Source organism: Talpa europaea (assembly GCF_964194135.1).
Source record: "Talpa europaea genome assembly, chromosome: 7".
In the NCBI taxonomy this organism is placed as follows: domain Eukaryota; kingdom Metazoa; phylum Chordata; class Mammalia; order Eulipotyphla; family Talpidae; genus Talpa; species Talpa europaea.
In genome coordinates this window covers 4859530-4886559 of record NC_140074.1, presented here as the reverse complement: position 1 = coordinate 4886559, position 27030 = coordinate 4859530, and the positions used below count along the sequence as shown (strand labels likewise).

Genomic DNA, 27030 nt, shown 5'->3' with positions numbered 1-27030 from the left:
ATGCCCCTACCCCCCCCCCCCGGTCTGTTTCGTGTGAAACACGGGCACACGCACCCCGCCTTTCCCGCCCACCTGTCCACCGCCGAGCAGCGAAGGTTCTCCTGGCACCTGAAGCCACGGCACCCCCCAGCACCACCCCCCGGCCCCACCCCCCACCCCAGCACCACCCCCCACCCCAGCCCCACACCCCGGCCCCACACCCCGGCCCCACACCCCAGCCCCCACCCTCCACCCCCAGCCCCACCCCCCACCTCCGACCCCCACCCCCGGCCCCACCCCCCACTCCGCGGACCCTGCAGCTGCAGACGCGGCCGACACCCCCGACACCCCCGTCGGGTCGGCAGCCCCACCTGCCCGCGGAGCCCGCAGCCTCCACTCGAGGGGCCCCTCCGCCTTCAGCCGGTCCCCGCGGCGATCCCCGGCCCGGCCCCGGCCTCCGGGCGCGGCGTTGGCGCGGGAACGGCTCCGCGGCGTCCCCGCGCCCCTCGGCGGTCGCGGGTCCCCACGGGCTGGGCGGGCCGCGCGCGAGGCACGCGCGGGCCGGGCGGCTCCGGCTCGCGGCTCCGGGGCTCGCCGCGCTCCTCGGGGCCTGCGGACACGGCCGGGCGGGCGGCAGCGCCCCCTGCAGGAGCGGAGGCCCCGCGGCCGCGCGGGTCACGCAGGGGGCGGCGCCCGCTCACCCCGCGCGGGGCCGCGGCGGACGCGGCTCGGGGCTGCGAGGGGCCCGGGGGGCGCCGGCCCCCGCCCCGCGTCCTCGGCGCCTGGAAGCCGCGGCTCTGAGCCCGCCCCGCCGTCGCCCCGGGGCATCTGTCCTCTGGCCGGGCCGTCCGGGCGACTCCGCACAGGCCGCCCCAACCGACCTCCCGCGGCCCGGGCCCGCGCGGACGCGCCTTCGGGGCGGGCGCCCTGGGGGACGCCCGCTCTCCCCGCCGGCCGAGCCGAAGCACCGGCCTTAGCAGGGCCGGGCCCCGCTCGGCGCTTTCCCCGGAGCTGGCCGGGGAGGGGCGAGCGCTGGGCCCGTTACCAAACGCGGCGCTCGTCGGCCCCTGAGCCCGCCCGGCGCGGGAGGACCCTTCGTGACGGCCCTGCCCCAGCCCCGCGCCCCGCTCCTCGACCCGCCCGAAATCACCGTGACAGTCTGGCCCCCGCCACCCCCTCCCTTCCCTGCTGCTCGGCCTGCCCCGCGCGTCCCCTCCGCGTTCCGCGCGCCTGGGCGAGGCGGGGCGCGCGCTCGGGCGCAGGACGCGCAGCCCCGCGGGCCGAGGGCCGTCGGCGCCGAGACGCTGCAGCCCCGTGGCAGGCCGGGCCCCGGCCCCGGCCCCGCCGGCTCCGCGCAGCCCGGGCGGCGGCGGGGGGCCCGGGGCCAGGATGTCCGGCCTTTGGGCGGAAAGGCGACCTGGCGACAGAGACTTTGACGGCGACTGGAGGAGACGGGCTTTATCCCCAAGGGCGAGGAGCCTAAAGAAGGGTTTGACGTCCGCGGATTAGACACCCCCTTCCATGGGTTGAGAAGGTGATATCACATGAGCCTTAGCGCAGGCACCAGGCATGGAACAAGCTCAGCAAACTGTCAGAGTAAAAACGAAAAATGAAAGAAATGGCCTCCCTGGTGGCGCAAGGGGTTAAGAAGCAACCTATGAAGCTGTCCACAGCCACTGCAGCACGAGTTCGATCCCCAGCCAGGGAGATACCCACATGGCACAGCAGACCTCTCCTGTCTCCCCACTGCTCCCCTCAGCAGTGTATTTCAGTCTATCTGCCTGTTCTGTTCCCCACTCTGTCTCTGGTGGATCCTCTCACAACCCGCACCTCTGGCCTCTACCCCAGCTCTTGTATGCATCAATAAAACTTTTTTAAAAAAATAAAAAACAAAAACAAAAACGAAAGAAATCAGGGCCTCCCTAGTGGTGTGGGGCTTAAGTCTTAATGCTATCAAACTATCCACAGTCACTGTGGCCTGAGTTCCATCCCAGCCTGGAAGCTGACCCCGTGGCGCAGCGGACTTCTGTCTCCTGGCTGCTCATCTGAGCAGTGAATTTCAGTAGATCCGCCTGTTCTGCTCTCCACTGTCTCTGCTGAATCCTCTCACCCCTGCACCTCTGGCCTACACCCCAGTACTTGTATGTGCATAAATAAATCATTAAAAAAAAGAAAGAAATCACTAAAAATAATGCTCATAGTGGTTTCCAGGGCTGGTTCATCTTTCTGGAAAGCAAATGACAAGTTCATTGTTTAAACTCTCTAATGTGGGGCCTCCCCGGTGGCGCAGCGGTAGAGCGCTGGGTTGCGAAGCTGCCCGCGGCCTCTGCGGCGCCGGTTCAATCCCCGGCTGCTCCTCGGCCACCGGAGGAGGGTCCCACATGGTGCGCAGACCTCTCCTGCCGCCCGCTGCTCCCCTCAGCAGTGTACTTCGGTCCTTCTGCCTGCTCTGCTCCCCGCTCTGGTGAATTCTCTCACCCTCCCACGCCTCTGACTGTACCCAGTGCATGTATAAACAAAACAAAAACAAACAACAAGCAAACAAATAAAGAAAAAAAACATGCCTCTATTAAAAAAAAAAAATCTTAAAAAAAAAAATAAAATAAAATAAACTCTCTAATGTGTTCTGTCCTTTGACCTGGTGACCCCAGTTGTATAGGAATCTAGCCCAAGAAAATAATCAGAAACAAGACAAAAGCCCTCAGAAACATTATGTATAATTGCTGCTGGAAAATGATCAACTTTTAGGAAACATCTAAATAAATTAAGGTGTCTGCCTCTTAAGGAGCAGCACACAGCCCTCAGATATTATTTTTTCTTTTTTTCAAAGATCTATTCATCTATGCATACAAGAGCTGGGGCACAGGCCAGAGACGGGGGGTGGTGAGAGGACCCACCAGAAACAGAGTGGGGAGTAGAACAGGCAGATATACTGAAATACACTGCTGAGGGGAGCAGCGGGCGAGACAGGAGAGGTCCGCTTCACCATGTGGGTTGTTCCCTGGCCAGCTGGGGACTGAACCCGCACTGCAGAGGCTGCGGACGACCCCACAGTGCAGTGCTCAACCCCCTGCACCACCGGGGAGGCCCTGGAGATTATTTTTTCAAAAGATATTTAAACACAATATGATGTGAGCTCAGCAGGTAACAAAATTGCACACACCTTAAGATCTCAACTTTGAAAGCATAAGTATATGTGTGTAGAGGCTGATAAGGGATTTTCACTTTCTCTCCTTTTATCTCATTTGCTGTGATTGGTTTGGATGACTTTATCCTAGGGAGAGGGTGACCATTTTCATTATTTTAATGTATATGACCTTGCACTGCCTCCCTGACGGCCAAGCAAGTGGATGGGAGCACTGGGCCTACAACCACGTTAATGGCTTTCAACCAATCCCTTGCAGGCAGAGTCCCTTAATGGGGTACATTCAGAGGGAGAAGAGGGGCCCCATACAAAGCAGTGGGGATAGAGCTCAGGGTGAGTCCAGATAATCTGGGTTTCCCACCAGGTCCAAGCGCGCCGCCCCCTGATCTGAAACTAGCACTGGAGGAGCCCAGGATTGAACTGGAGCTCCACCGGCCTCTGGCTTGGTGACCCTGGCCAAAGAGGGAATCATCTCCATGCATCCCAAGTGACGTGTAAGACTGTCACATGACCTGGAGGCCTCTTTCTTGCCTCTGAGCCAAGATGCACTTCTTTTTCCTTTCCTTTTTTTCTTGAGATATACTTGCATCATGAAATAAACTCATACTCAGGTGAATCTGTCCAGACTTGTTCTGCTCCGGGAATCTACCTGTCCATGATATCACATAATGGGATTATGATAGTTTGGAATATATTTTAATAATGATAGTACAAGCCCCTGACATTGTCATGCTTTATTAAAAAATTCTTGCTGATCCCCAATCATGTCATTTTTTCCACATAGAATATAGTATGGTTCAAGGTAAAAATCAAAATCAACAAGCAACTATAAACCAGAGACACACGTCGGGAGGGGAGAGGCGGGGAGAGAAAGGACTAGGGTCAAAATAAGGGGGGGGGTGCAATTGTATGGGGAATATAACCAAAGTGAAAATGCATACATTGTGCAAAAATGAAAAATGATGTAAGAATTATATAAAATAAAATATTAATTAAAACAAAGAAATTTAAAAAAAAGAATATAGTATGGTTTTTGGGCCTCCCTGGAGGCACAGCGGGTTGAGCGCTGTGCTGTGAAGATGTCCACAGCCTCTGCAGCGTGGATTCGATCCCTGGCTGGCCAGGGAGAAACCCACATGGCGCGGCAGACCTCTCCTGCCTCGCCTGCTGCTCCCCTCAGCAGTGTCTTCAGTCTGTCTGCCTGTTCTGCTCCCCGCTCTCTCTGGTGAATTCTCTCACCCTCCCGCAACTCTGACTTGTAACCCAGTTCTTGTATAAATAAACAAATTAAAATTAAAAAAAGAAGTTAATATTTTAACAACAAATGTTGGCGAGGGTGTGGAGAAAAAGGAACTCTCCTGCACTGTTGGTGGGAGTGCAAACTGGTCCAACCACTATGGAGAGCTGTGTGGAGATTTCTGGACCTACTAAACATAGAGCTTCCATATGATCCAGCAATTCCACTCCTAGGTATTTACCCAAAGGACACAGAAACATCAATTCCAAAGAACACCTGCACCCCTATGTTTATAGCAGCACTGTTTACAATAGCTAAGCTTTGGAAACAACCCAAAAATAGATGACTGGATCAAGAAGATGTGGTACATATACACCATGGAATATTACTCAGCATTCAAAAAAGATAAACCCATGCAGTTTGCAGCAACATGGATGGCGCTGGAAGGGATCATGCTCAGCGAAATAAGCCAGAAAGAAAAAGAAAAATACCGGATGGTCTCACTCATAGCAGGAATCTAGAGAACTTAAATAAGGGACCAGGAAAATGAATAACTATAAGAAAGTGAAAATCAAAATCAACAAAAAACTATGAACCAGAGACACTTTTTGGGGGGTGGGGGCGGGAGGGGAGGGATTGGGGTCAGAATGGGGGGGTTGCCATTGTATGGGGAATATAAAAATAAAATTTATTATTTAAAAAAAAAGTTAATATTTAAAAAAAAAAAGAATATAATATGGTTTTGTCAAACCATCTCCCTCCCTGTCCCCACCAATCCTATCAGAACTTTGACTGGTGTTGCATTAAATGTATTTAAGTAGGAGAAAACCTGACATCTTTACCCCCAGCTTTTCAGTTTAAGAATGAGACAGTGTTTCCATGAATTCAGGCTCAACTTTGTATCACAGTGTGGCAGGTTCCTACTATGGTGATGATGGTTATTTCCCCAGGACACTTTGTAACCAGCTATTCTATCTGCCCTGGAAAATGCTCCATGCCGATGATGGCAGAAAGCTCAGCTGACCCTGCAGCGCTCAGGGCCCTTTACCTGTGGTCGCCTGGGGAAGGTCACTAAGTGAGCACATGAAGGAAAGAATGAATACTCCAATGCAGGTTCCTCCCTCCTGCCCTGGGATGGTGTTCATTGTAGCGGCTTTTCCCTCCTTGACATCTATGTTCATCACCCCACGGAGGCAAGTCCCAGCACAGGATACCCACACAGACAATAGAGCAGATCACCGCCCTACACTCCTGGGAGCAAGCTGTGCTCAGCGACAGCACAGCGCCACGTCGGACAAGAGGGAGAGGGTAATATAAGACATTATGCTTAGGGCCTTCCTGGTGGCGCAGAAGATTAGGGCGCAACCTATGAAGTTGTCCGCAGCCTCTGCAGCGCGGGTTCGATTCCTGGCCAGCCAGGGAGCAGTCCACATGGCACTACTGACCTCTCTTCACTCGCCCGCTGTTCCCCTCAGCAGAGAACTTGGGTCGATCTGCCTGTTCTGATCCCTGCTCTGTCTCTAGTGAATCCTCTCACCCCCACACCTCTGACCTGTACTCCAGCTCTTGTATGCATAAATAAATAAATATTTTTTTTTTAAAAAGACCTTATGCTTATCTTAAGGCTGCCTAGTAGCTGTCACCACCGGTGCCTTAACCTCTACAGAGATGGGGAGTGGCAGGCTGGGCACAGTCCTTTTGCTTCCCCTATTATCCCGGGACTCAGGGCATGACCCCTCCCCACTCAGAACTTTAGTTTGGCCATCTCTGCTAGACAGGACTGACTTGTGGTAATAGATTCCCCTTGTCCACTTAGCATGTCACAGTGGCTGCCTTCTGTACTGTCCTCAAAGGAACCAGACTGCCTTCACAGTGCTTCCCTTGTCCTCTTTTCTCCTCACCAACCCAACTGCTGTCCAGGCTTCCCAGCTCAATCTAAACACCACCTCCTCAGGGAGGCCTTCCTTGATTGCCAGTTATACCCTGAAAGCCCTCTGCCCTTGTGGGGAATTGAGCAGGGGGAGGAATTGAGCAATCTGTGGTCCACTGAGCCAAAATGAGCTATCCAGGGACAGAGCTCGCCCCAGTCCAGGCCTCTGCACCCAGCTCTATTGCTCTCCCCACAAACACCAGCACAGTTACAATCCTTTCTCCTTCCCATCAAAAGGTGACACTAGACTGAAGATGTTTCTTCAGCTAGGACAATGGTGATGGTGATCATAATTACACTAATCATAGCTCTCATTACTCCCTGTTGCAGCTACTCCTTTCATGGGTCACTGACTTGTCATCACATCACGGACTCCCCACACGATCCTATGCGTTGCGCAAAAATGATTTTCCCCCTTTTACTGATGGAGAAACTGAGGGTCAGGGAGGTGACATGATTTGCCCAAGGTCATGGGGTTAGAAACTGGTGGTCAGAAGTGGGATTTGAAAACCCCAAGTGCAGGTGCTGTGCAGCAGACCAGCACAGCAGTAGACGATGAGGCCACCTCAGGGTTGAGAGAAGCGTGCAGGGTGGTCAGGGAGTCGGCGAAAGAAATGACAAACAGACACACCTAGAACTACAAACTTTAATCCCTTATCTGTCTTTCTAAACTTCCTCCTTTCTTCTATAATGGTCATTGCTTGTTATGTAGATCACCTCCCTGATAGTGATAGACTGAGCCAGCGAGCAAGCTAATTTCTTTGATATTCATTCCTGTGCTTTTAGAAAACATATATATACTAGTCACAAACTTAAGGAAAATTACACTCAGATTTTCACTCTTAAAGTGTGTCTGTGTGTCATTTCTTTCGCCGACGCCCTGACCACCCTGCACGCTTCTCTCAACCCTGAGGTGGCCTCATCGTCTACTGCTGTGCTGGTCCGCGGCACATCTGTCTTTTTTCCACTAAACATGTGGATAAGGACTTTGTCCATTTTTCTTGCTGCCTTATCTCTGGGGCTTGGTGAGCACCTGGCTTGGAGCATTAGCTGGGTGAGTGAATAACAGTCTCCAAGGCCACTCTCACAGACCACTGCTTTCCTAGCTGTGTCCCCACACAGGGAACTGACCCTTGACCCCTAAAAGCAAAGGGCAAGCTGGCCTCCCTTTCCTCGTCTCCTTGCGAAGAATCCAGATTAGCTTCCTTAAATGCAGAGGTGGGTGGGGCCCCATGGTCTCTGTGTGAAGGGGATAAACAGAGTGCAGGAGTCCTGGGTTTGAACCCCACCGGCTACCGCCATCCTGATGGTTGAGGCAAGATTTATTTATTTATGCATACAATAGCTAAGGTGTAGGCCAGAGATGGTGAGGGTGGGAGGGGTGAGAGGATTCACCAGAGAAAGATAGGGGAGTAGAACAGGCAAAAGTATTGAAATACACTGCTGAGGGGAGCAGCAGGGAGACAGGAGAGGTCTGCTGTGCCATGTGGGTAGCTCCCTGGCTGGGGATTGAACTCTTGCTGCAGTGGCTGCAGATAGCTTCATAGTGCTGAGACTTGCGCCACCAGAGAGGCCCAGTGACTGCCACTTTTTAGGACAGGAAGTCCCCACTCTCCCAAGCAGGGTTTTCCAGGCATCAGGATCTTTGCCCTTGCTATTCACTGGGCCTGGCATGATCTACCAGATTTATCTGTGGCTGCCGCGGGCTCTTCTTAAATGTTGCCTCTTTAGAGAAACTCTGTGATTCCTCCCAGGCTAAAGTGGACTTTTTGCACCCACACAGTTACCTTTCCACACCTGCTTCTTCCTCCATTGCTCTCAGTATAAACTATTTTTTGCTTTTACTATTTATTTATAATTTCTTCATTTACTTCATTTACTATTTATTTATAGTTTCTTCATTTACAGGCATCTCCCATGCCTGAATATAAGATCTATGAGGGTAAAGTTTTGCCGGTCTTGTTTATTGCTGTATGGCCAGGGCTTAGAGCAGGGCCTAACTTACAGTGGGGGAGCAGTAAATGTCTGCTGAATTAAGATTCCTTCTCTTGCTAGAAATAGGGAAAATGAGGCCCAAAGGCGGGAAGGGACAGAAGGCCGGAGATGACCTGGTACCATAATCTAGAGCAGAAGGCAGGGAGGACAAACAGAGCTCCAGGAGGAGACTGTGACCTTGGAGGAGGGTGGTCTTTTCAAGCCTCAGTTTCCCTGTCCGCAAGATGGAGTGAAGCGGCCGTGATCACTATCCAAGAGACCCGGTACTAGGGATGAGACTCCCCCATGCCCAGGCATGAGCATCTTCGGTGCCTCATCCGAGCCCCCCAGACACCATTCTAGCGCCCCAAAAGCCGCAGAAGGAGAAAACTACAAGCCCCATGGTGCTCCGAGAGGCGCGTGCGCAGTGGGGCCCTCCCGCAGTGCCGCGGGCGCCCTCTGGCGGCGCCCCACGCCGCGCGCCGCGCGGATCCCGGAGGGGCGGGGGGCCGGCGGCGCAGCAGTCGGAGCGCGCGGCTGCAGCGGCGGAGCCGGAGCCGGAGCCGGAGCCGCAGCCGGAGCGGGAGCGGGAGCGGCGGCCGGATCGCAGCCCGCGGGGCCCGCCGCAGCCATGGGCAACCGCGGCATGGAGGACCTCATCCCGCTGGTCAACCGGCTGCAGGACGCCTTCTCTGCCATCGGCCAGAACGCGGACCTCGACCTGCCGCAGATCGCCGTGGTGGGCGGCCAGAGCGCGGGCAAGAGCTCGGTGCTCGAGAATTTCGTGGGCAGGTAGGAGCGGCGCGCCCCGGGGCGCGGACTCCCGCGCAGGGCCCCGGCCCCCGCCCCGACGGCGCCGCTCGCGCGGACGGCGCGCCCCCTCCTCCGGCCCGAGGGGGGCGGCCCGAGCCCGCGTCCGAGCCCCGGGGGCGGCGGCGCCCCCCGCGCGTCCGCACACGCAGTCTCGTCGCCCGCCGGCATCGCGCCCCCGTCTCCGCCCCGCGCGCTCGGGACCCGGCGCTGCGCCTGGAGACCCGGGCTCGGGGTCACCCCCCGCGGGGGCACGAGGGGCTGCATTACTCAGCGCCTCCCTTCCCCGGATCCTCGGGCGGGCGCAGCCCGGGCGGCCCCCCGACCCTAGGCTTTGTGGGGGACGCGCCCTCCGGGCGCTCCCGGGCCGTGGCGGGGGTCGCGCCCCGCGCGCGCAGCCCGGAGAGGACGCGGCCCGCGGGCACCGGCACCAGCGCAGCCTCCCCCCGCCACACACCTCTGCGGCGCCCGCCGCCATCCGCGCAGCGCCGCGGGGGGAGGCGCGGGCGCGGGGGGCGGGGGGCGGGGGCGCCGCCGGCCGGGTCCTCCCCGCAGCCGCCCCGGCTCCTTCGCCGCCCGGGTGGGGGGCGCCGGGTCGCGTCGCTCCCCCTTGGCCCGGCGGAGCGACTGTGATGGAGGCAGCAGGCGGAGGGCAGAGATGACTAAGACGGGGAGGCAGGACGGCGGGGAGGGGGAGCCATTTGCAGAACCTAATCCCCCTCCTGCCCCTGATCCCCCGGGCCCGGGACGGCCAGGTGGCGCGCGTGGGGGCAGCCCCGACACCGAGGGGCCGGGGTGTGCAGGGGCAGGCGGGGCCGTGACCGCCCGCAGAGATGGCTTTGGGGTGCTGGGAAGGCGAGCGAGAGGATGGCGCTTTCAGGCGCTGAGGCGGGTGGGGGCTGGGCAGACTGGGGGAGCAGGAGAATGACACTGACCTCCCCACCCCGCCACCCTCCCCACCTCTTCAGACACCCCAGCTTTCTCCCGCTGACCTTCAGGGCTGAGGCAGCCCTGGCTTGGGGTGGGGGCGGGGGAGGGCCAGCAGGGCCGGGGAGGCGTCTTGGGACCAGGCCGGGTTCTGTGGTGAACCCTGGGGCAAGTCGCTTGCCCCCTCCGAGCCTCACTCTCCCCTGTCTAGGGGGACAGTTGGGCTGGCTGGTTGTTGCCGCCCCTCCCGCGAGCTCGGAAGCCCAGTGCCAGCCCCGCTGCGGAGAGGGAGGGGTCCTGCCTGGAGCTCTGTGTCTGGGGGATGTAGGAAAGCCACAGTGGGGGCGGCCGGGCCCATCTGGTCAGCAGAGGGGGAGGCCGTCTGTCTCTCCAGGACCGGGATGGCTCTGCAGAGCCCGGCGCCTGCTCACGTGACCCCCAGAGCTACAGAGACACACAGATGGGCCCCTTCCCCAGGGCAGGGCAGTCAGGGTGAGGGGTGGGGACCCTGGAGGCAATGACGCCCCCAGGTCTCAGGCTCGAGGTGGCATTGGGCGTCACTCAGAGGCGTCTGGCTCTTTACAGGCACAGGGCCTCCTCCTGGCTTTCGTCCCTCTCAGCGCCAGGCTGTGTGCTCTGGGCAGGGGGTGCAGAAGCGAAGGCACCTCAGGCCCCATCCACTGCGCCCCTCCCGCGTGTCCTCACCACACTTCCCCACGGCCCCCCGAGGCAGGTGCCCGCGTGTCCTTCCTGCAGATGGGACGCTGAGACCCCAGGCTGCAGGCTACCCCAAGGTCACGCAGCTGGGAAGGATGGTGCTTCTAGAAGCATCCAAAGGGACACGCAGGTGGCGGGTGGGGGTCCGTGTCGGCCGGTGGGCCCGGAGCACTGGCAGCTGCCGCGGACCTTCCCGGGAGGTGGTGTGGGGCTCCTGAGTTCCTGGTGCACCAGACCTTTGTGAACACGTGGGAGGGAGGCGCTGATGTCCGCTAGGCTGGGGGCCTGTGTGCGCCAGGACAGGCCTGGCTCCTGCCCTCTTGGAGTTCGCGGTCCAGCAGAGGGCGGAGTCCGCGGCCCTGCAGGCCAGCCCCGCGAAGGTGACTCGGGTGTCCGTTTGCTTGTCAAGTGATGGAGCAAGGTGTGGACTCTGCCCCAGGAGCCCGGGCCCCCTCGCCGCCCTCCGCCTCCCAGTGCCCCTTGGCGGGGTGTCCCCAGGAGGCAGGCAGAGGAGTGTGGGCCCCAGGGGAGCGCTGAGCGGGCGAGCACTGTGAGCCCTCATGAAAGCCAGTGAGCGAGTCAGCGTTGGTGTGCAGGCGGGAAACAGGTTCAGGGGCCCCCCGCCAGCCCCGCCTGCTCCCTCATGGGCTCCCAACCTCTCTGCCCAGGGCCAGGTCCCCAGACCCGTGGGCATGGTAACAGTTGTCTCCTGGGGCTTCCCGGGAGTGAACCCCCCGGAGAGAGGAAGTGGAAAATGCATCTGAGGAAGCAGTGTCTGTTCCCGGCCAGACAGGACTTCTGAGCACCTGGGGCACCGATGTCAGCTCCGCGGTGGCGGTGGCCCCGCCGCTGCTGGGACTTGTCTGGGTCCTCGCTGTTTCTCCATCCCCCTTTTACAGAAGGGGCGACCGAGGCCGGTTCATCCACTCAACAGCCAGTCGCGGAGAAGGGCCACGGTGCCCCCGCGCTGGGCAGACGAGGGTAGAAAAGACAAAGGCTTTGCCTTCCTGAGGGGGGGCGCTGAGGTACTAAACACAGGTCCAGAGGGGGCATGAAGACTAGTGGCGAATGTGGTGGGTGCCGGGGGGTCTTTTCAGAGGGAGGCCGGAGAAGGGGTGGCATCTGAGAGAAATGAAGGAAGAGAGGGCACGTGACCTGCCTGGGGGCCGCTTTCTAGGCAGAAGAAAGGCCGCTGCAAAGGCCCTGGGGCAGGACAGAGCTGGCGCTCAAGCACAGAGAGCAGCAGCTGCTGCGGCTGGTGTGTGGTGGGAAGGGGACCTGGCAACAGAGAGCCAGGCCCAGGCCAGGTCTGCGAGGCCCTCAGACTAGGGGGGCAGTTTGGGTTTGTTTTCATCATTGGCAGAAGCTTTCACAAGGGGAGTGTCTTGAGCTGGTTGCTGGGGCCTGTGCCTGGGGGGGGGCTGTGGTGGCGGGAGGTGGTGGGGTCTGGGCTGGGCTTCAGCAGTAGCCAGGAGGAGAAGGTGGGGTCCAGGACAGATTTGGGAGACTGTTTCCCCAGAAGTGCTGGTGGATGGGTGTGGAAGTGAGGGAAGGGGACCCGGGAGGATGTCACATCTTTGACCCCGGGTGGGTGTTGGCGTCCGTGAGCAGAGTGGGGGTGCAGGCTGGGTGGCAGGTCAGGCGTCTGAGCCTCTTTCTTTTTTTTTTAAAGATTTATTTATTTATGCATACAAGAGTTGGGCACAGGCCAGAGATGTGGGGGGTGAGAGGACTCACCAGAGACAGAGTGGGGAACAGAACAGACGGATTGACTGAAACACACTGCTGAGGGGAGCCGCGGGCGAGACAGGAGAGGTCTGCTGTGCCATGTGGTTTCTCCCTGGCTCGCCAGGGATGGAACTCGTGCTGCAGAGGCTGCGGATTGCTTCATAGTGCGGTGTTTAATCCCTTGCACCACCAGGGAGGCCCCTGAGCCTCTTGCATCTTGGGGGCTCAGACGGCAGGTAGCAGCCGAGTCAGGTAGCAGCTGGAAAGGCCGGCTGGAAAGATGAATCTGGAAGTCGTGTCTGTGTAGGGGTGAGGCTTACACCCATGAGAGTAGATGAGCTCATCTTGGGGGTAAGTGCAAATAGCAGCTGTGTGGGCCCCAGGATACCCCAGCATCTCGAGAGCAGGTGCCTGGTGCCCTCCCTGCAACATGCCTTGGGGTGTCCTCGGTCAGGCTTCCAGGCCCCACCTCCCTGGCCAGCTGGCTGAGAAACGCACAGTGCCCACCCTTCCTCCCTCTTGGCCCTGGGGAGGCCAAGGGCAATAGGAATGTGGCAGAGGGGCTGGGAACTCGGCCCCTAGAATGAGATCTGGGTTGTCTTGACCTTGGGCCTGTTCCTTAACCTGCTCTGCCCTTTCCTCCTCGTAAAATGGGGGTAGTAACAGCACCTCCCTGTGGGGTTGTGGTGAGCGTGGAGCAGATGCCCTCTGTGCCCAGGGTAAGGGCTGGCAGAGAGGACGTGACAGTTCCATACCTACTGGGACACTGACAGGCAAGCCCTTTGGGCCAGAGAAGCAGGGTGGGGTGGGGATGGAAGCAGGGGGTCCTCTCCATCCCGGGCAGGGGTGGGGCGGAGACCTGGCGAGTGAGCCCCTGCCCAGAGCCAGGGACAGTATGGAGTCAAAGTCTCGGGGTGGCTCAGCCTCCCCTCCTGCCTCGTCACCCCATTCTCATCCCAGTGTGGGCTTCGCGCTGGTCTCGCCTCGAGAGCCCCTCTCTTGGTCTGGTCCAGCCCCTCCGACGGGGGACACCCCGCCCCGCTAGTAAGCTCTGTCTCTTCCTCGGAACACATGGGGTCCCCTTAGTGGTCCCATGCCCCATACTGGAGGCTGAATTCAAGGAGGATTGGGGGACAGTGGAGACACTCTGGGTGGAAAGTCTCTGGCCTGGAGGGGCAGAGGGAAGCGGCGCGGCCTTGGCACTTGCAGCGTGCCAGCCCCGGGCATACAGCTGTGCACAAGCCGGCCTTCCCTGCTCCCCGGGGCTCGCAGCTGGGCGGGACAGACAGACGCCAGACCACACAAAAGCTCACTTGTTGTGTTTGAAGAAGGGCATGAGGAGCCAGAAACTGAAGGGAGGGGAGTCGTGGGGTCCCCCGAGGAGGGGGCATTTACAACTGGACCTGAGCAAAGGGGACTTGGTGGGCAAGCGGGGGCCATGCCCTGGGGTGGGGGCCCACCTGCGCAGACCCAGGTCAGAGGGAGCTCAGCGGGCCTAAGAACCCGGAAGGGCAGACGGCTTGAGAGAGTGGCAGAGGCCATGGGAGACCCGGAAGGTGGGGAGGCCACAGTCACGCCACCCACAGAGCCCCTGCCCCCATGTGGCTGTTGGCAGCCACACTCAGCTGCAGCCTCGGTGTGCCCAGAGCCTCCCCTGCCACCTGCTGAGGGTGCCCTTCCCAGGCCAGGGGACATCATCCCAAGCCCCTCCCCCACACACACACCTGGTGGCCCCAAGGAGCAAGGAGTGAAAGGTGACCCTGGCAGATGGCATCTGATCCTGGCGCCAGGAGATCTGAGTTTCCCAGACCTGGGCCAGGGTTAGAGGGTCGGAGCGGAGGGGAAAGAAGGCATGGGCAGCAGGTGCGGGGCAGGGCAGGAGCTGGAAAAGCATCTGGGGCCCCATGTTACCAGGTTGGGAGCAAGAGCAGACACAGAGACCCACGTGCCTCTCTCCAAACATTCCACCGTGAATCAAGCAAAGGGAGGGGCCTATTAAATAGGCGCTCTGCCCGCAGCGGACCTGAACACCCGCCGCTGGGGCTCTCAGGGCAGAATTTCCAGCTCCTTAGGCCTCCCTGGTGGCACAAGGGGTTAAGTCTCAGCACCATGAAGCAATCCGTAGCCACTGCAGCATGAGTTCGATCCCTGACCAGGGAGCTACCCACATGGCACAGCAGACCTCTCCTGTCTCCCGCTGCTCCCCTCAGCAGTGTGTTTCAGTAGATCTACTTGTTCAGCTTCCCCACTCTGTCTCTGATGAATCCTCTCACCCCCCACACCTCTAGTCTGTACCCCAGTTCTTGTATGTGTAAATAAATAAATAAATAAATCTTAAAAAAAAAAAGGAATTCCCGGCTCATTGGAGCTCCGGGTAAGGAGGCAGGACAGATGGCCCCTCTCCCCAGGATGTCCCTGCCTCTTCCCTCTCCAGCCTGTAGCACAGGGGCCTCCTGGGCTCACATGTGGACTTCCCGGTCCTCATAGTTCAGCTCCATCTGCGGCCCCACAGATGACCCTCCTTGGGGGGAGCTGCAGGAGGGGGACTCTGGAGAAGGGCTTGATGGGGAATTCCAGGGCCCTCGGTTGTCCTAGTAGGGGTGCACAGACTCCAGCTGGACCCCCCTTGGCCCCTGGGCACCCCTGGCTCCATGGGGGGATCTGGAGGAGACAAAAGAGGGACCCCCTGAAACCTGGGCTTCAGCGTCAGGGCCTCGATTCCCCAGGAAGTGTTGATTATTGTCTTCTTGGCACCAACAATCTGCTAGTAAGAGGAACAGATACTATCGTCCTAGGTTTTCCGATGGCAGAATGGCACAGAGAGGGCAGGGGACCTGCCTAAGGTCACACAGCAATGGAATCAGAGACAAGACAGCAGCCAGCACCGGTCTCCTGCCTCCTTGTGATGTGCACCCCTTCACCCCACCAGGGGTCTACCTGTCCACAGCCTCAGCTTCTCTGCTCGCTGGCGTTTCCCTGGTCCCCTCCCCCTCCCTGAACTGGAATCTGGCTAAGGGACAAGACCTGTTTGGAGAAATCAGCTCAGGCAACTTGAAATTACCACAGGCAACAGGCAAGAGAGGCGCCTTGGCCTTGGACGGTATTCAAGACAGGCTCCTAACTGGCCTCTTCCGGTGCCCTGGAGAGACCCACGATCGGCTCCTCCTCAGTCATCCTTGCTGTCCGGTCCGCGCCAACTCTGTGGCTTCTGTCCCTAATCCACCCTCCCTCACCTTGGCCGCACCACCCTAGCACCTGGGGTAGCCCCTCTCTTGCCTCTCCTCGTCCATGCCATGGCTTACTAATCTGCCCCCTCTGCTTGAAGGCCTGTGGGGTCGCCTGCGAGGGGGGGAGGGGGGCGGAACTGGCCAAGGGCCCCTCGCAGCTCTGCGAGCATCAACCCAGAGGATGCAGCTTTCTTCAACGACTTTGTTGAGGACTAATTTACACGCCTTAAAATTCACCCGGTTTTAGAGCCCAATTCAAGGATTGTTAGGATATTTACAGAGTTGTGCAACCATCATCACAATCTAATTTAAGAACTCTTCCTTCACCCCGAAGAGAAGCCTCGCCACCACGCAGATGCTGAAGCCCTGGGCAGATCCCTGGCCAGCAGCCAGCCGCTCACCGGTGGCCGCCAGGAGGGCCACTGTCGAGGAGAAGGTGCTCGCCTGGGGAGCCCCAGGGCCGGGGGTGACGGCTGGTTTTTCCTTTTTTCATATCTTATGTTTTCTGTGAAATTTTTTTCAAAGGGAGAACATATGATTTTTTTAAAGTAGGGTGCAAAAGAGAAATCTATTTCCATTTTGAAAATATAGAGTCATCAACACTTGAGGGAGGGAGGCAGGGAACAAAGGTAGGAAGGCTGGAAGGATCGAGAGGAAGGAAATCGCGGATTTTCTAGCGGCGGTGACTGGGGCGAGCCCCGTGCTCTGCTTCGGGGGATTCCGGGCCCCTGTCTGCCCGTCACCAGCACACATTGTCAGCTTGGGCAAGACCCTCTCCCCTTTTTGCACCTTAGGGTCCACATCTGTGATGAGGTGCTGGTGATGGTGGGAAAAATCATCCTTTTTTTTTTTTTGATGTCCCTGGCAGTGAATGACGGACACCAGACTGCTTTTAGCAACTGGAAGATTTTAGCTCTTTTTTTTTAAAAGATTTATTTATTTATACAAGGACTGGGGTACAGGTCAGAGGCACGGGAGGGTGAGAGAATTCACCAGAGACAGAGCCGGGAGCAGAACAGGCAGACCGACTGAAGACACTGCGGAGGGGAGCAGCGGGCAAGACAGGAGAGGTCTGCCGTGCCATGTGGGTTTCTCCCTGGCCGGCCGGGATCGAATCTGCGCTGCAGAGGCTGCGAACAGCTTCACAGCATTGCACTCAACCTACTGCGCCACCAGGGAGGCCCCCCTTTTTTTAAGACTTATTTATACATACAAGAGCTGGGGTGCAGGCCAGCGGTGTGGGGGTGAGAGGATTCACCAGAGATAGAGTTGGGAGCAGAACAGGCCAATGTACTGAAATACACTGCTGAGGGGAGCGGCGGGGAGATAGGAGAGGTCTGCTGCGCCATCTGGGTCACCTCCTTGGCCGGGGATTGAACTCGTGCAGCAGTGGCTGGCGATAGCTTGATAGCACTGAGAATTTAACTCCTGTGCCAACAGGGAGGCCCGGAAAAATCATTCTTTGGTCTACATGTGCCCACTTTATACCTCGTTCTGTGCTGGGTGCTGGGAGCCGTGGTAAACAGGAGCAGCCCAGTCCCGGCTCTCAAAACATCAGTGCCTCAGGGGAGGCGAGGCTGGGATTGCTCTGAAATGTTCAACCTCAGCTGGAAATTCATGGGCTGTGTGAGTGGGGCCCCTCAGTCCTCCCAGGGCTGCAGGAACAGAGAGGGACTTGTTGCCTGGAGGCAGCCTCACCTCCTCCTCCTGTATTTCTTGGCCCAACCACCTGCTCGCCCTGCCCAGCTCCCTGCTCCTGAGGACACCTCTGAGCCCTCAGCCCCCTCGCCTTCTGCCTCCAGGGGAAAGATCTGGCTGGAAATAGCCCAGTTCACGGATCTATTCTTCTGGCCAGCCCCTAAGAGACCCACCTTCTAGTCCTCTCCCTGCTGCACCCTTGGGCGACGTGGTAATGGCAGCCTAGCCGGTGTTCTCAGCTTGTTCAATAGTTTATTTGTAATCGTAGCAGCTTCCATTTATTCAGGCATTAACTTATATAAGCCTCAATGTATAAGTTACATTTTCCTGATGTGGAAACGGCTCAGAGAGGTCTGGTCATTTGTCCACAGCACACAGCTCCTACTTGCCAGCATGGACATTCAGCGTGAGGCCTGACACCAGAGCCCAACAAACAGGAAACCCAGAAGAGTCACCGCCCCTGGGCCCATGCCAGAGCGAGCACGCCACTTTCTGTCGTCATTTGCATTCAACAGGACCTGGGGACCAGGGTCCCTGAGTTCTGACCCCAGATCTCAGGTTCTCAAGTAAGAGTGGGGGTCACTGCCATCTCCAGACCCCTTTGGGGGTGACAGTAGCAATTCCATCAGGAAGTGTGTGGCGTTGGGAGGTCCTGAGAGGTGTTTATTTCACCCTCTCTGTGCTTCAGGTTTGAAGGTGCCTCTGCAGATGGTGAGGCGAGGCCTCCCCAGGAAACCACCATCTGCCCAGAATAAAGTCGGGAGAGCTGGCGTGGCACCACGCAGCCCTCCCACACAGCCACCAAGCCTGGTGGGCCCAACACTTTCCTCTGGGCATCTGTTCTGTCCTCCCTCAGCCTGAAGAGGTGCTGTTGGGGGGTAGAAGCTACCGGGGTGGGGGTGCATTAGCTGGAGGCTGGGTCAGACCCAAATCCCCATTGGGGAGGTGCTAAGTCCACTTGGACAGTGACTGCAGGCAGTGTGTCTGGGTGCAAGGAACCTACAGAGTCTGAGCCCTACTCGTTGCCTGAGCACCTACTGTGTGCCAGACAGTGCCAGGCACGGGGAACCGGCAGGGGCGAAGCACACAGTCTGACCTAGGCACCAAGGGGCTTGAGCAGCCTAAGCAGGCACAGGGCCGGACAGAGCACTCCGGGTTCCTGGTCCTGCCTGGGCCACCTCTCCCTTCGCTGTGTGGGAGCTCCCTGCCCTCCCTGGGCCTCTGTCCTGCCCTTGGACAATGATTTCCATCCAGTGTCTTGGGGTCAGAATCCCCAGACCCAGCTCAGCACAGAGGAGGGTTGTGTAACATCCGTGCTCAAGCCTGCGGGGATGCAGCTGAGTGCCTACTATGTGCAGGCACGGACCAGGCTCTTTCTGCAGCCACATGTACATGCAGGTACATGTTCATGCACACACGTCCGTGTACACAGACGTGTACAGGCACTTGCACTGGCTGTGCGAGGTTGGTTTGTGGCTGAGGAGCGTGAGGTACAGAGCAGGACACGAACCCTGGGAATGGCTGAGGGGGGGATTCGAACCCACTGCTGGGCACCGGCTCTTAAATACTAAGTCAGTGATCCTTAAACTTGAAAGGGAACATGAGAATAACCGTTGTGTTGAAGATCCAGACTCCCTCCTTCCCTCCCTGTCCCCCAAGATTCCAGCCAAGTTAAAATGGCTGAAGAATGCGTACTTTAAGGCATTGCCCAGGGGTTGCTGCCGCAGCCACACTTTGCCTCACTTTGAGAACCCAGGCCATGGCAGAGATGAGAGATGGGGCATTTCCCCACCCCAACACAGTCTGAGGAGGGGCTCTGCCCCCAACATGGCCCTGCCCTCTGTGATGATCACTTCCCTTAAACTGCTTGTCCTTTCAGTAGCCCCGGGGAAGCAGTGACTTAGGGCAGGATGGCCCAGACCCCCGACCACCCCTCCAGCTGGGCCCTGAGCTCCCTGCACCCTCTGTGCATCCCTCAAGCCCGCCAGGGGCCGAGTGGGGCCATCTGTGCCGGGGGAGGCCTCTCAGGAAAGAGTTCTAGGAAAGGTCCACCTCTCTGCGTGGGGGGCTCTCTGTGGGGAGTCCCATCCTTCCCAGCCCCTCCTGCAGTTGCCATAGCAACTGCAGTTGCCATGGTATTGCTGGGTGAGGAGTTGGTGGGGAAGAGGGTGGACCCTAGGACCCCAGCCCACCTCAGCCTCTGTGAAAACAGATGTCCTATCTCCGCAGCCCTGGGGGATCTCTAAACCTAGGGGGTCATCCCCCAAAGGAGTCAGTGAATCAAGGACGGGAGAGACAGGAAGCCCCCGCCCCCAGTGAATCACCCCCTCTCGGTGCTGCCTGGCGCGCCTCCGTTCCAGTACATGTCACACTGCATCGCGTTATCTGTTTACTCGTCTGTCTCCCCTCCACGCTGCAAGCTCCTCGGGTGGGGAGCCGTCTGACTCATGCTCTCCCATCCCCAGGGCCCAGCACAGGGCCAGGCACGGAGCAGCTGCTCCTGACAATGTCCTCGACGGGATTCAATCGAGTTACGTAAAAAAACCTGTCTGGCTTAGGGGGCAGCAGGGTTTGACCAGGCAGTTCCCAGGCTCTGGTGTGCAACAGACTTGTCGGAACCTAGTTCGAACCTAGCTCTGCCGTCCCTGTCCCTGACCGGTGACCCCATACTGGCTGCTTCACCTCTCTGAGCCTCAGGGGCCTCACCTGTGAAATGGTAATTTCCATTTCAGCTGGTGAGGGAGTCAGCGTGTATGAAATACCTCTGCTGTGCGAAGCCTGTGTGGGTTCTGGGGTGCTGTGGGGGCCGGGAAGACGCTAGCCGGCCCTTGGGAAGCTCAGTCTTGCAAAAATGAAAAGTGCTTGCCTAGCACCCAGAAATGATGAATAAACGCAGGATTTATCATCGGTTTCCTTCCCCATTGAAATGGTCGACTCTTCCCCATAGGCAAGGCTCTCCCTGGACATGGGGAGGGCGAGGACAGGGAGGAGACCTTGACCCAAGAGCCTAGATCTCCTCTGTTGGCCCCAGGACCCCTGGCCCCAGGGTGATTCTGGGTCCAGCCCTGGGCTGGAGCTCTGGCTCTGCCCCTGCCCTGTAGAACAGGGGCCTCCACGTGCTTCTCCACAAATGAGGTGGCAGGCCTGGTTTCTATGGCCCCCAGGCTCTGGCCTGCTCCTTCTTTCCTGGGTTCTGGGCTCCCAAGACCATGGATTCCCTGAAGAGGCCTCCACCCTCAGGCTTCTGCCAGCCTGGGTGGGGAGAAGAGAGTGGCCGACAGGGCAGAGTGAATTGTACTTGCAGAGTCAGCCAAAAGGACTGCTGGGGTTGACGTGGCGTGAGCAGATGCTGAGGTGTAGACTGTCATGGCTGGGGGCTGGGGAGCCTGTGGGACCCCTTGTCCAGCCTTTCAAAGCCTGGGTCTGCGTGGTGCTTTCAAGGAAGAGTTGAAAAGCTCTAGGCCCAGGGTCAGCTCTGCTAGGTTCTCACTGTGCGACCTGAACACCTCTGGGCCTCAGTTTCCCCACCTGTAAAATGGGGCTAATCACGGGACTTTTGTGGAGTCCCTGAGGTGTCGCCCACAAAGACACTTAGGAATCGTGACTTCTTTTCCTAGCCTCCTTCTACCCCCAAACCCGCTTTTCCTCAACCACAGCCAGATGGGGCCCAGGGAAGGGGAAGTGAGATGCTGCCCTTCCCCACAGCGGAAGGGAGGGGAGAAAGTACAGCTCTGTTTCCTTGGATCCACTCTGTGGCCACGGGACACTTGGGCATAGGGGATGCCCTGTGCCTCAATTTCTCCTGAGCTGAATGGAATGACTCCTTTGAAGCAGAACTTACTTACTGTTGACTCAGAACCAACACAGGACTTGCATGAGAGAGGTCTGGGGATGTTAATCTTACCTCCTGGCAGTTCAGATGCATAAATTCTGTGACCCAGGGCACTTGGAGGAGGTGCTTCCTGCCTTTCTCAGCTGCTACCTCCCCTTATTGTCCTGAAACCCTTGGGTTAAGGAATTTCGAAGGACATTTGGGGAGCTCTGGAGCTTCCAAGGCCAGGCACCCCTCAGACAGAGGGAGTCTCCTCAGACCTGACCTTCCTCCCACCCCCAACTCACTGCAGGGACTTCCTGCCCCGAGGATCTGGCATTGTCACCCGAAGGCCCCTGGTCCTGCAGCTGGTCAATGCCACCACAGGTATGTGCCCTCCACCCCCAACCCTGCCCCGAGGAAGGGGCCCAGCTAACCGTGCAACTTGCTTGCTGTGTGATTTTGGCCCCAGATTCCCCATCTGGACGGTGGGGATAAAAATGCCTAGCAGAGACATGGTGTTCGTTGGGGAGTTGGGAGATGCAGTGTTTGTGTGTGTGTGTAGCAGGGCAGGGGGGGCGGGCTTCGCCTTCATCAGTTTGGGTTCCAGACCATAATGGCTACTTTGCCGGCAGAGTATGCCGAGTTCCTGCACTGCAAGGGGAAGAAATTCACCGACTTTGAGGAGGTGCGTCTGGAGATCGAGGCTGAAACCGACCGGGTCACTGGCACCAACAAGGGCATCTCGCCGGTGCCCATCAACCTCCGCGTCTACTCGCCCCACGGTGAGGACACCAGGCCCCGCCCCCGACCTCGGCATCCCTCGCTTAGCCCCGCCCAGCGCAAGACTCCGCCCACCCTAGCCACGCCCCCAAGGCGCTGCCTCTCTGGCGACTGCTCTTCCCCAACCCCGCCCACCTCTGGCCGCTCCCCTGTGGACCCTCGCTCAGCCTGGCCTTCATTTCCCCGCCCACTGCCACGCCCCTCGCCTTGAGCCCACCCTCTCTCCCCCCTGTCCAGTACTGAACCTGACCCTCGTGGACCTTCCCGGAATGACCAAGGTCCCGGTGGGGGACCAACCTGCTGATATCGAGTTCCAGATACGGGACATGCTGATGCAGTTCGTCACCAAGGAGAACTGTCTCATCCTGGCTGTGTCCCCGGCCAACTCCGACCTGGCCAACTCCGATGCCCTCAAGATCGCCAAGGAGGTGGACCCTCAGGGTAGATTCCACCCGGGAATGGGAAACCCAAGGCCGGGGAGGTCACCCTCAGTGTAGAAGGAGCCACTGGAGGGTCTGAGTCAGTAGCGGAGGGATCAGATCTAAAGGTCATCTTGGCCACTCTGGACAGTGAATGAGGCAGAAGGGCAGAGGTGAGGGCGGGAGTGGGCAGGGTGGGAGCAGGTTGGGTGGGAGCTCATGGGGTCTCCTGTGTGAGGGCGAGTGTAGATGTCAACTTCTTGCTGCCCACCAGGTCAGCGCACCATTGGGGTCATCACCAAGCTGGACCTGATGGACGAGGGCACTGATGCCCGAGATGTGCTGGAGAACAAGCTGCTCCCCTTGCGCAGAGGTAGGCAGACCACCCTGGTCCTCCACCGCCCTTCCCTGCATCCCCCACCCCCGCAGCCTGGTGTCCTGACCTCAACCCCCTCCACAGGCTACATAGGGGTGGTGAACCGGAGCCAGAAGGACATCGACGGCAAAAAGGACATTACAGCTGCCTTGGCTGCTGAACGCAAGTTCTTCCTCTCCCACCCCTCCTACCGCCACTTGGCGGACCGCATGGGCACACCCTACCTGCAGAAAGTCCTCAACCAGGTAGGGGTGCGGGAGGAGGCCAGGGGAGGCCTGGGGAAGCCAGATGATAGCAGAACCATTTCAGTGTATTTTCATGAGTGTGACCAGCAGAGGTTAGCGTGACCATTGTGCAGGTGGACAAAACGAAACCCAGCGGTAGCAGCAGAGTTCTGCTGACCCTGCCCTGCCAGGACCTGGGAGGGGACCCCTGTGATCCTTCACGTGGAGAGGAGACCCTCTCCCTATGTGGAGGGCAGCTCTGATGAGGGTTTGGGTTTGGGGGCCAGGATTGGAGAGCACTTGGCCGAAGGCCTTGATTTTGGAATGGGGAGAGGCTGACCTCAGATGAGGACAGGTCATCCCAGGCACTTCCCTAGAGTGTTTCCCCATTTGGAATGGAGGTTCTCCATCTGGAATGGAGGTGTGTGTGTGTGGGGGGGGGTGTGTATGTGTGTGTGCGTGATGGGAGGGGAACACTACAGCATAAAGGCAGAATCATGGACTCTGGAGGCCACATACCTGGACTTCAATCCCAGCTTAGTCACACATCTGCTGAGACTCCCCCACCCCACTCTCTGAGATGTGTGTGAGGACGTAGACAGGATGAGCCCCATTACTTGAGAATCTCTCCTCTGCTGTCCCTGATTCATTTCATTTGGCCCTCATAGAATCCAAAAATATTGAGTTAGTCAAGTCAGGGAATTTCAAATTAAAATCTAGATTTCTGGCTTCTATTGAAAATTGACTTATTCATTCAGTTAATACACTCAGTGGGCACCTACCAGATGCCAGGCCCTGCCCCAGGCAGCTTTCGTTCAGCAGGCTGGGCAACAGTGGGCAGGGCTGTGGCTGCCCTCGGTAGCTCTGATTGCAGCATATCCACACAGTCCTCTGGCCTCCTGGTCCCTGCCTGGTCCTGTGGGCATCTGGGTTTGTGACTATGGCCTTGTCTCACCCCCACTCACAGCAACTGACCAACCACATCCGGGACACACTGCCGGGGCTGCGAAACAAGCTACAGAGCCAGCTGCTGTCCATTGAGAAGGAGGTGGACGAGTACAAGAACTTCCGTCCTGATGACCCATCGCGCAAGACCAAGGCCCTGCTGCAGTGAGGCTCTCCCCAACACCCCCCTGCACCCCCTCCCCAGCCTCAGTACAGAGCCCTCCCGGGGCTGCCTGCCTCCACTCGCCACCCGCAGCACACTGCTCTCCCCCCAGGATGGTCCAGCAGTTCGCTGTGGACTTTGAGAAGCGCATCGAGGGCTCAGGGGACCAGATCGACACTTACGAACTGTCCGGGGGAGCCCGCATCAACCGCATCTTCCACGAGCGCTTCCCCTTCGAGCTGGTGAAGGTAGGGCAGGCTCCCAGGCCACGACTCCACCTGGCCACCAGGACTCTCACCCTCGATGTGTCCCCACCAGAGGCTGGAATCGGCCTGGGAGTGGGGCAGGCCCTGTGCTGACCTACCCCCGTGGCTGGGCCAAGCCCTGACCAGCCGTCTCTTGCTCTCCTGCACAGATGGAGTTTGATGAGAAGGAGCTCCGAAAAGAGATCAGCTACGCCATCAAGAATATCCATGGCATTAGGCATGTATTGGGGCCAGGGAGAGGGGCTTGAGCCCTAGCAGGCAGGGAGGGTCCAGGGCAGAGGTACAGGTTGTGATGAAGGACAAGAGCCCGGTCCCCAGTTTCCTCAGCACCGACTTTCCAGCTCTACAGGCTCGGGCTGGGGGCAGTGGTACCCTCCTTTGCTGTCCCTGGGACAGGGCCTGGAGGCTGCACAGCCGGGAAGAGCCCAGGACACAGGTGGCCAGGGAAGCCCCTCTAGCATGAGTGCCCGGACTGTGCCCGGGGGAGAGACTCCTCAGTCCTATCCAGGGGACTGTGACGCGGTCCAGAGCCGCGGGGTGCTGGCCTGTGCCCTTTTATGACAGACCAGGGCCTCCCCATGCTCCAGAGCTTCCCACAGTCCCGTTAGCCTACTTCCTTCCTAGCTGATCCCAAGGCCTGTGGAGCAGCATGGGGACTGGGAAACAGACTGTTCCTTAAAAGCTTAAGCCCCTTCCAGAGCCCAGATTTCCACTGTCTGCTTTCACAAGGAAAGCCAGTCCCTCCAGGTGCCAGGCAGTGAACAAAACCAAGAGGCCCCGGCTCTCAGGCACATTTCATTCCAAGGTTTAGAATGCAGTTTCCAGACTGATAACTCCATTGGCCAAGGCACAGGGAACAAACGCTCCCTCCCAGTCTTAAAATACAGTGCACTGCTCCAGGAAAGGCTCTTGCAGAGAAGCCAGTTTGGGCAATTTCCAACCCATTTCTGGTCATAGAAACTCTTTTATGAATAGAGGAAGCAGGACACATACAGCAGGACAGATACGGGTCTTGCCCCAAACAGCATCAAGAGCATGTCCTTCCTTAGAACCGCTCCCACCTGTTTGACAGATGGGGACACTGAAGCCCAAGCGGGGTAGCGGGAGGACCTCAAGGGCAGAGCTCGGGGGTTGGGGCAGGGCCCTGGCCTGGCACTCCTGGCAGGAGCTGGCCTGTGACACTGTGCCCTTCTCCCGCTCCGGGCGTTCAGAACGGGGCTCTTTACCCCAGACATGGCCTTTGAGACCATTGTGAAAAAGCAGGTGAAGAAGATCCGAGAACCGTGTCTCAAGTGTGTGGACATGGTTATCTCGGAGCTAATCAGCACCGTTAGACAGTGCACCAAGAAGGTAACCCGCAGCCTGGGCCAGCCCCGCCTCTGCCCCCGTCCTGCACTGCTGCCAGGCGCTCCCTCCCCACGCCCCCGACTGCTCCTCGGTAGCATGTACAGACCTCAGCGGGGTGGGGGAGACAGGCATCACAGACCAGGACAGGGGGGCTCTTGGAGCGGGCCTCACCTACCCCCTGGCCCCCAGGCCCTGGGAGGATCCAGGGATCAGACATTGGTAAGATGGGTGTGATGGGGGCTGTTTACCATGAGAGCCTACCGAGCGCCCCCCAGCTCCAGGAGAACAGACCTGAGGGTACCCAGAGCCCCCTCCCTGCCTCAGAGGGAGGGTCATCTTCGGGGACTCCAGGGAAGGGTGTTGGGAAAACCTTGGCCCTGAGATAGGTGACATACTTGGCTGCTATCTGGGGCCCTGGATGGGCAGGGGGTGCTGAGAGTCTAAGTCTAGCAGGTATCCTGACTCCTCTCCATCCTCATCCTCCCCATTCTCACCCCACCCGCCTCCGGCCCGCACTGAGGACCCTCCCCTCCCCTCCATCCACAGCTGGCCCTCCAGGGACAGAGCCCTCTTCCGTCTGCTCTGCCACTGAGCCTCACAGTCACTCAGGGAGAGCAGGGCTGGATCAGGACTAGGCACCCATTTCGCAGCAGAAAAACTGAGGCTCAAGAGATAAGTGCTTGGCCCGAGGTCACACCAGCTAGCAGGTGGCAGAGCTGTGGCCTGAAGCCAAGTCTTTGGACTCCAAGTTCAGTGCTCGTTGGATTCCACTCCCCAGCATCCCTTCCCTTCCCCACCCCACTGCTGCCTTGGCCCCTCCCTATCACCACCGCCACTCTCTCTGTCTTTCCTCTTCTCTCTCATTCTGTCTTTCTGAGCCGAGTTCCTCCAGGCCCCCTTGGAAGAGAGGCAGAGGATGCCCCTTGAGGGGAAAGGGAAGGGCAGGAGTCGAGCAGGGAGCTGGAGAATGGAGGTCAGGCAGCTCTGCTGTGACTCCAGGAGGCGTCATCTGCACCGCAACCTGTGCAGATGGGGCCCCCTGGAGTTGTGCAGTGTGCGGCCTGGGCAACTGGATGCAGCCACCCTGATGGAGGTAGGGAACGGTCCTGGGCTTTGGAGTCAGGATGAAGTGAATGCAGGAGGCACTGGGAAACCTGGAATTGAACAGACCGGGAGGGTGGGATCCTGGCCTGGGTCAGTCCCTTAGGAGGACCCGAGGCGGTGACAAAGATGGCTTTGGAAAAGAGCAGAGGGCAGCAGACTCAGTGCAGCTGGAGAGTGAGGGTGGGAGGCAAGGCTCGGGAGAGGATCTGAACTCAGGAAG

The 27030-nt window shown here is 58.6% G+C and overlaps 1 protein-coding gene across 8 annotated transcripts in view; it reads left to right on the top strand.

The window, feature by feature from the left end:
• Nucleotides 1-8896: 8896 nt before the first annotated feature.
• DNM1 (dynamin 1) overlaps nt 8897-27030 on the top strand; it is a gene marked incomplete at both ends in the record, with an annotated part of 41025 nt that continues 22891 nt past the window's right edge. For 4 of the 8 annotated variants that reach the window (XM_084238437.1, XM_084238434.1, XM_084238438.1 and 1 more), the window contains 10 exons: nt 8897-9057; nt 21497-21570; nt 21819-21968; nt 22204-22407; nt 22660-22758; nt 22846-23006; nt 23953-24095; nt 24206-24341; nt 24509-24576; nt 25571-25709. In XM_084238437.1, coding sequence (XP_084094563.1) covers nt 8897-9057; nt 21497-21570; nt 21819-21968; nt 22204-22407; nt 22660-22758; nt 22846-23006; nt 23953-24095; nt 24206-24341; nt 24509-24576; nt 25571-25709 — 1335 coding nt within the window. The remainder of the gene's footprint in view (nt 9058-21496; nt 21571-21818; nt 21969-22203; nt 22408-22659; nt 22759-22845; nt 23007-23952; nt 24096-24205; nt 24342-24508; nt 24577-25570; nt 25710-27030) is intronic. The other 4 variants (XM_084238439.1, XM_084238435.1, XM_084238436.1 and 1 more) reach the window with 1 other exon arrangement.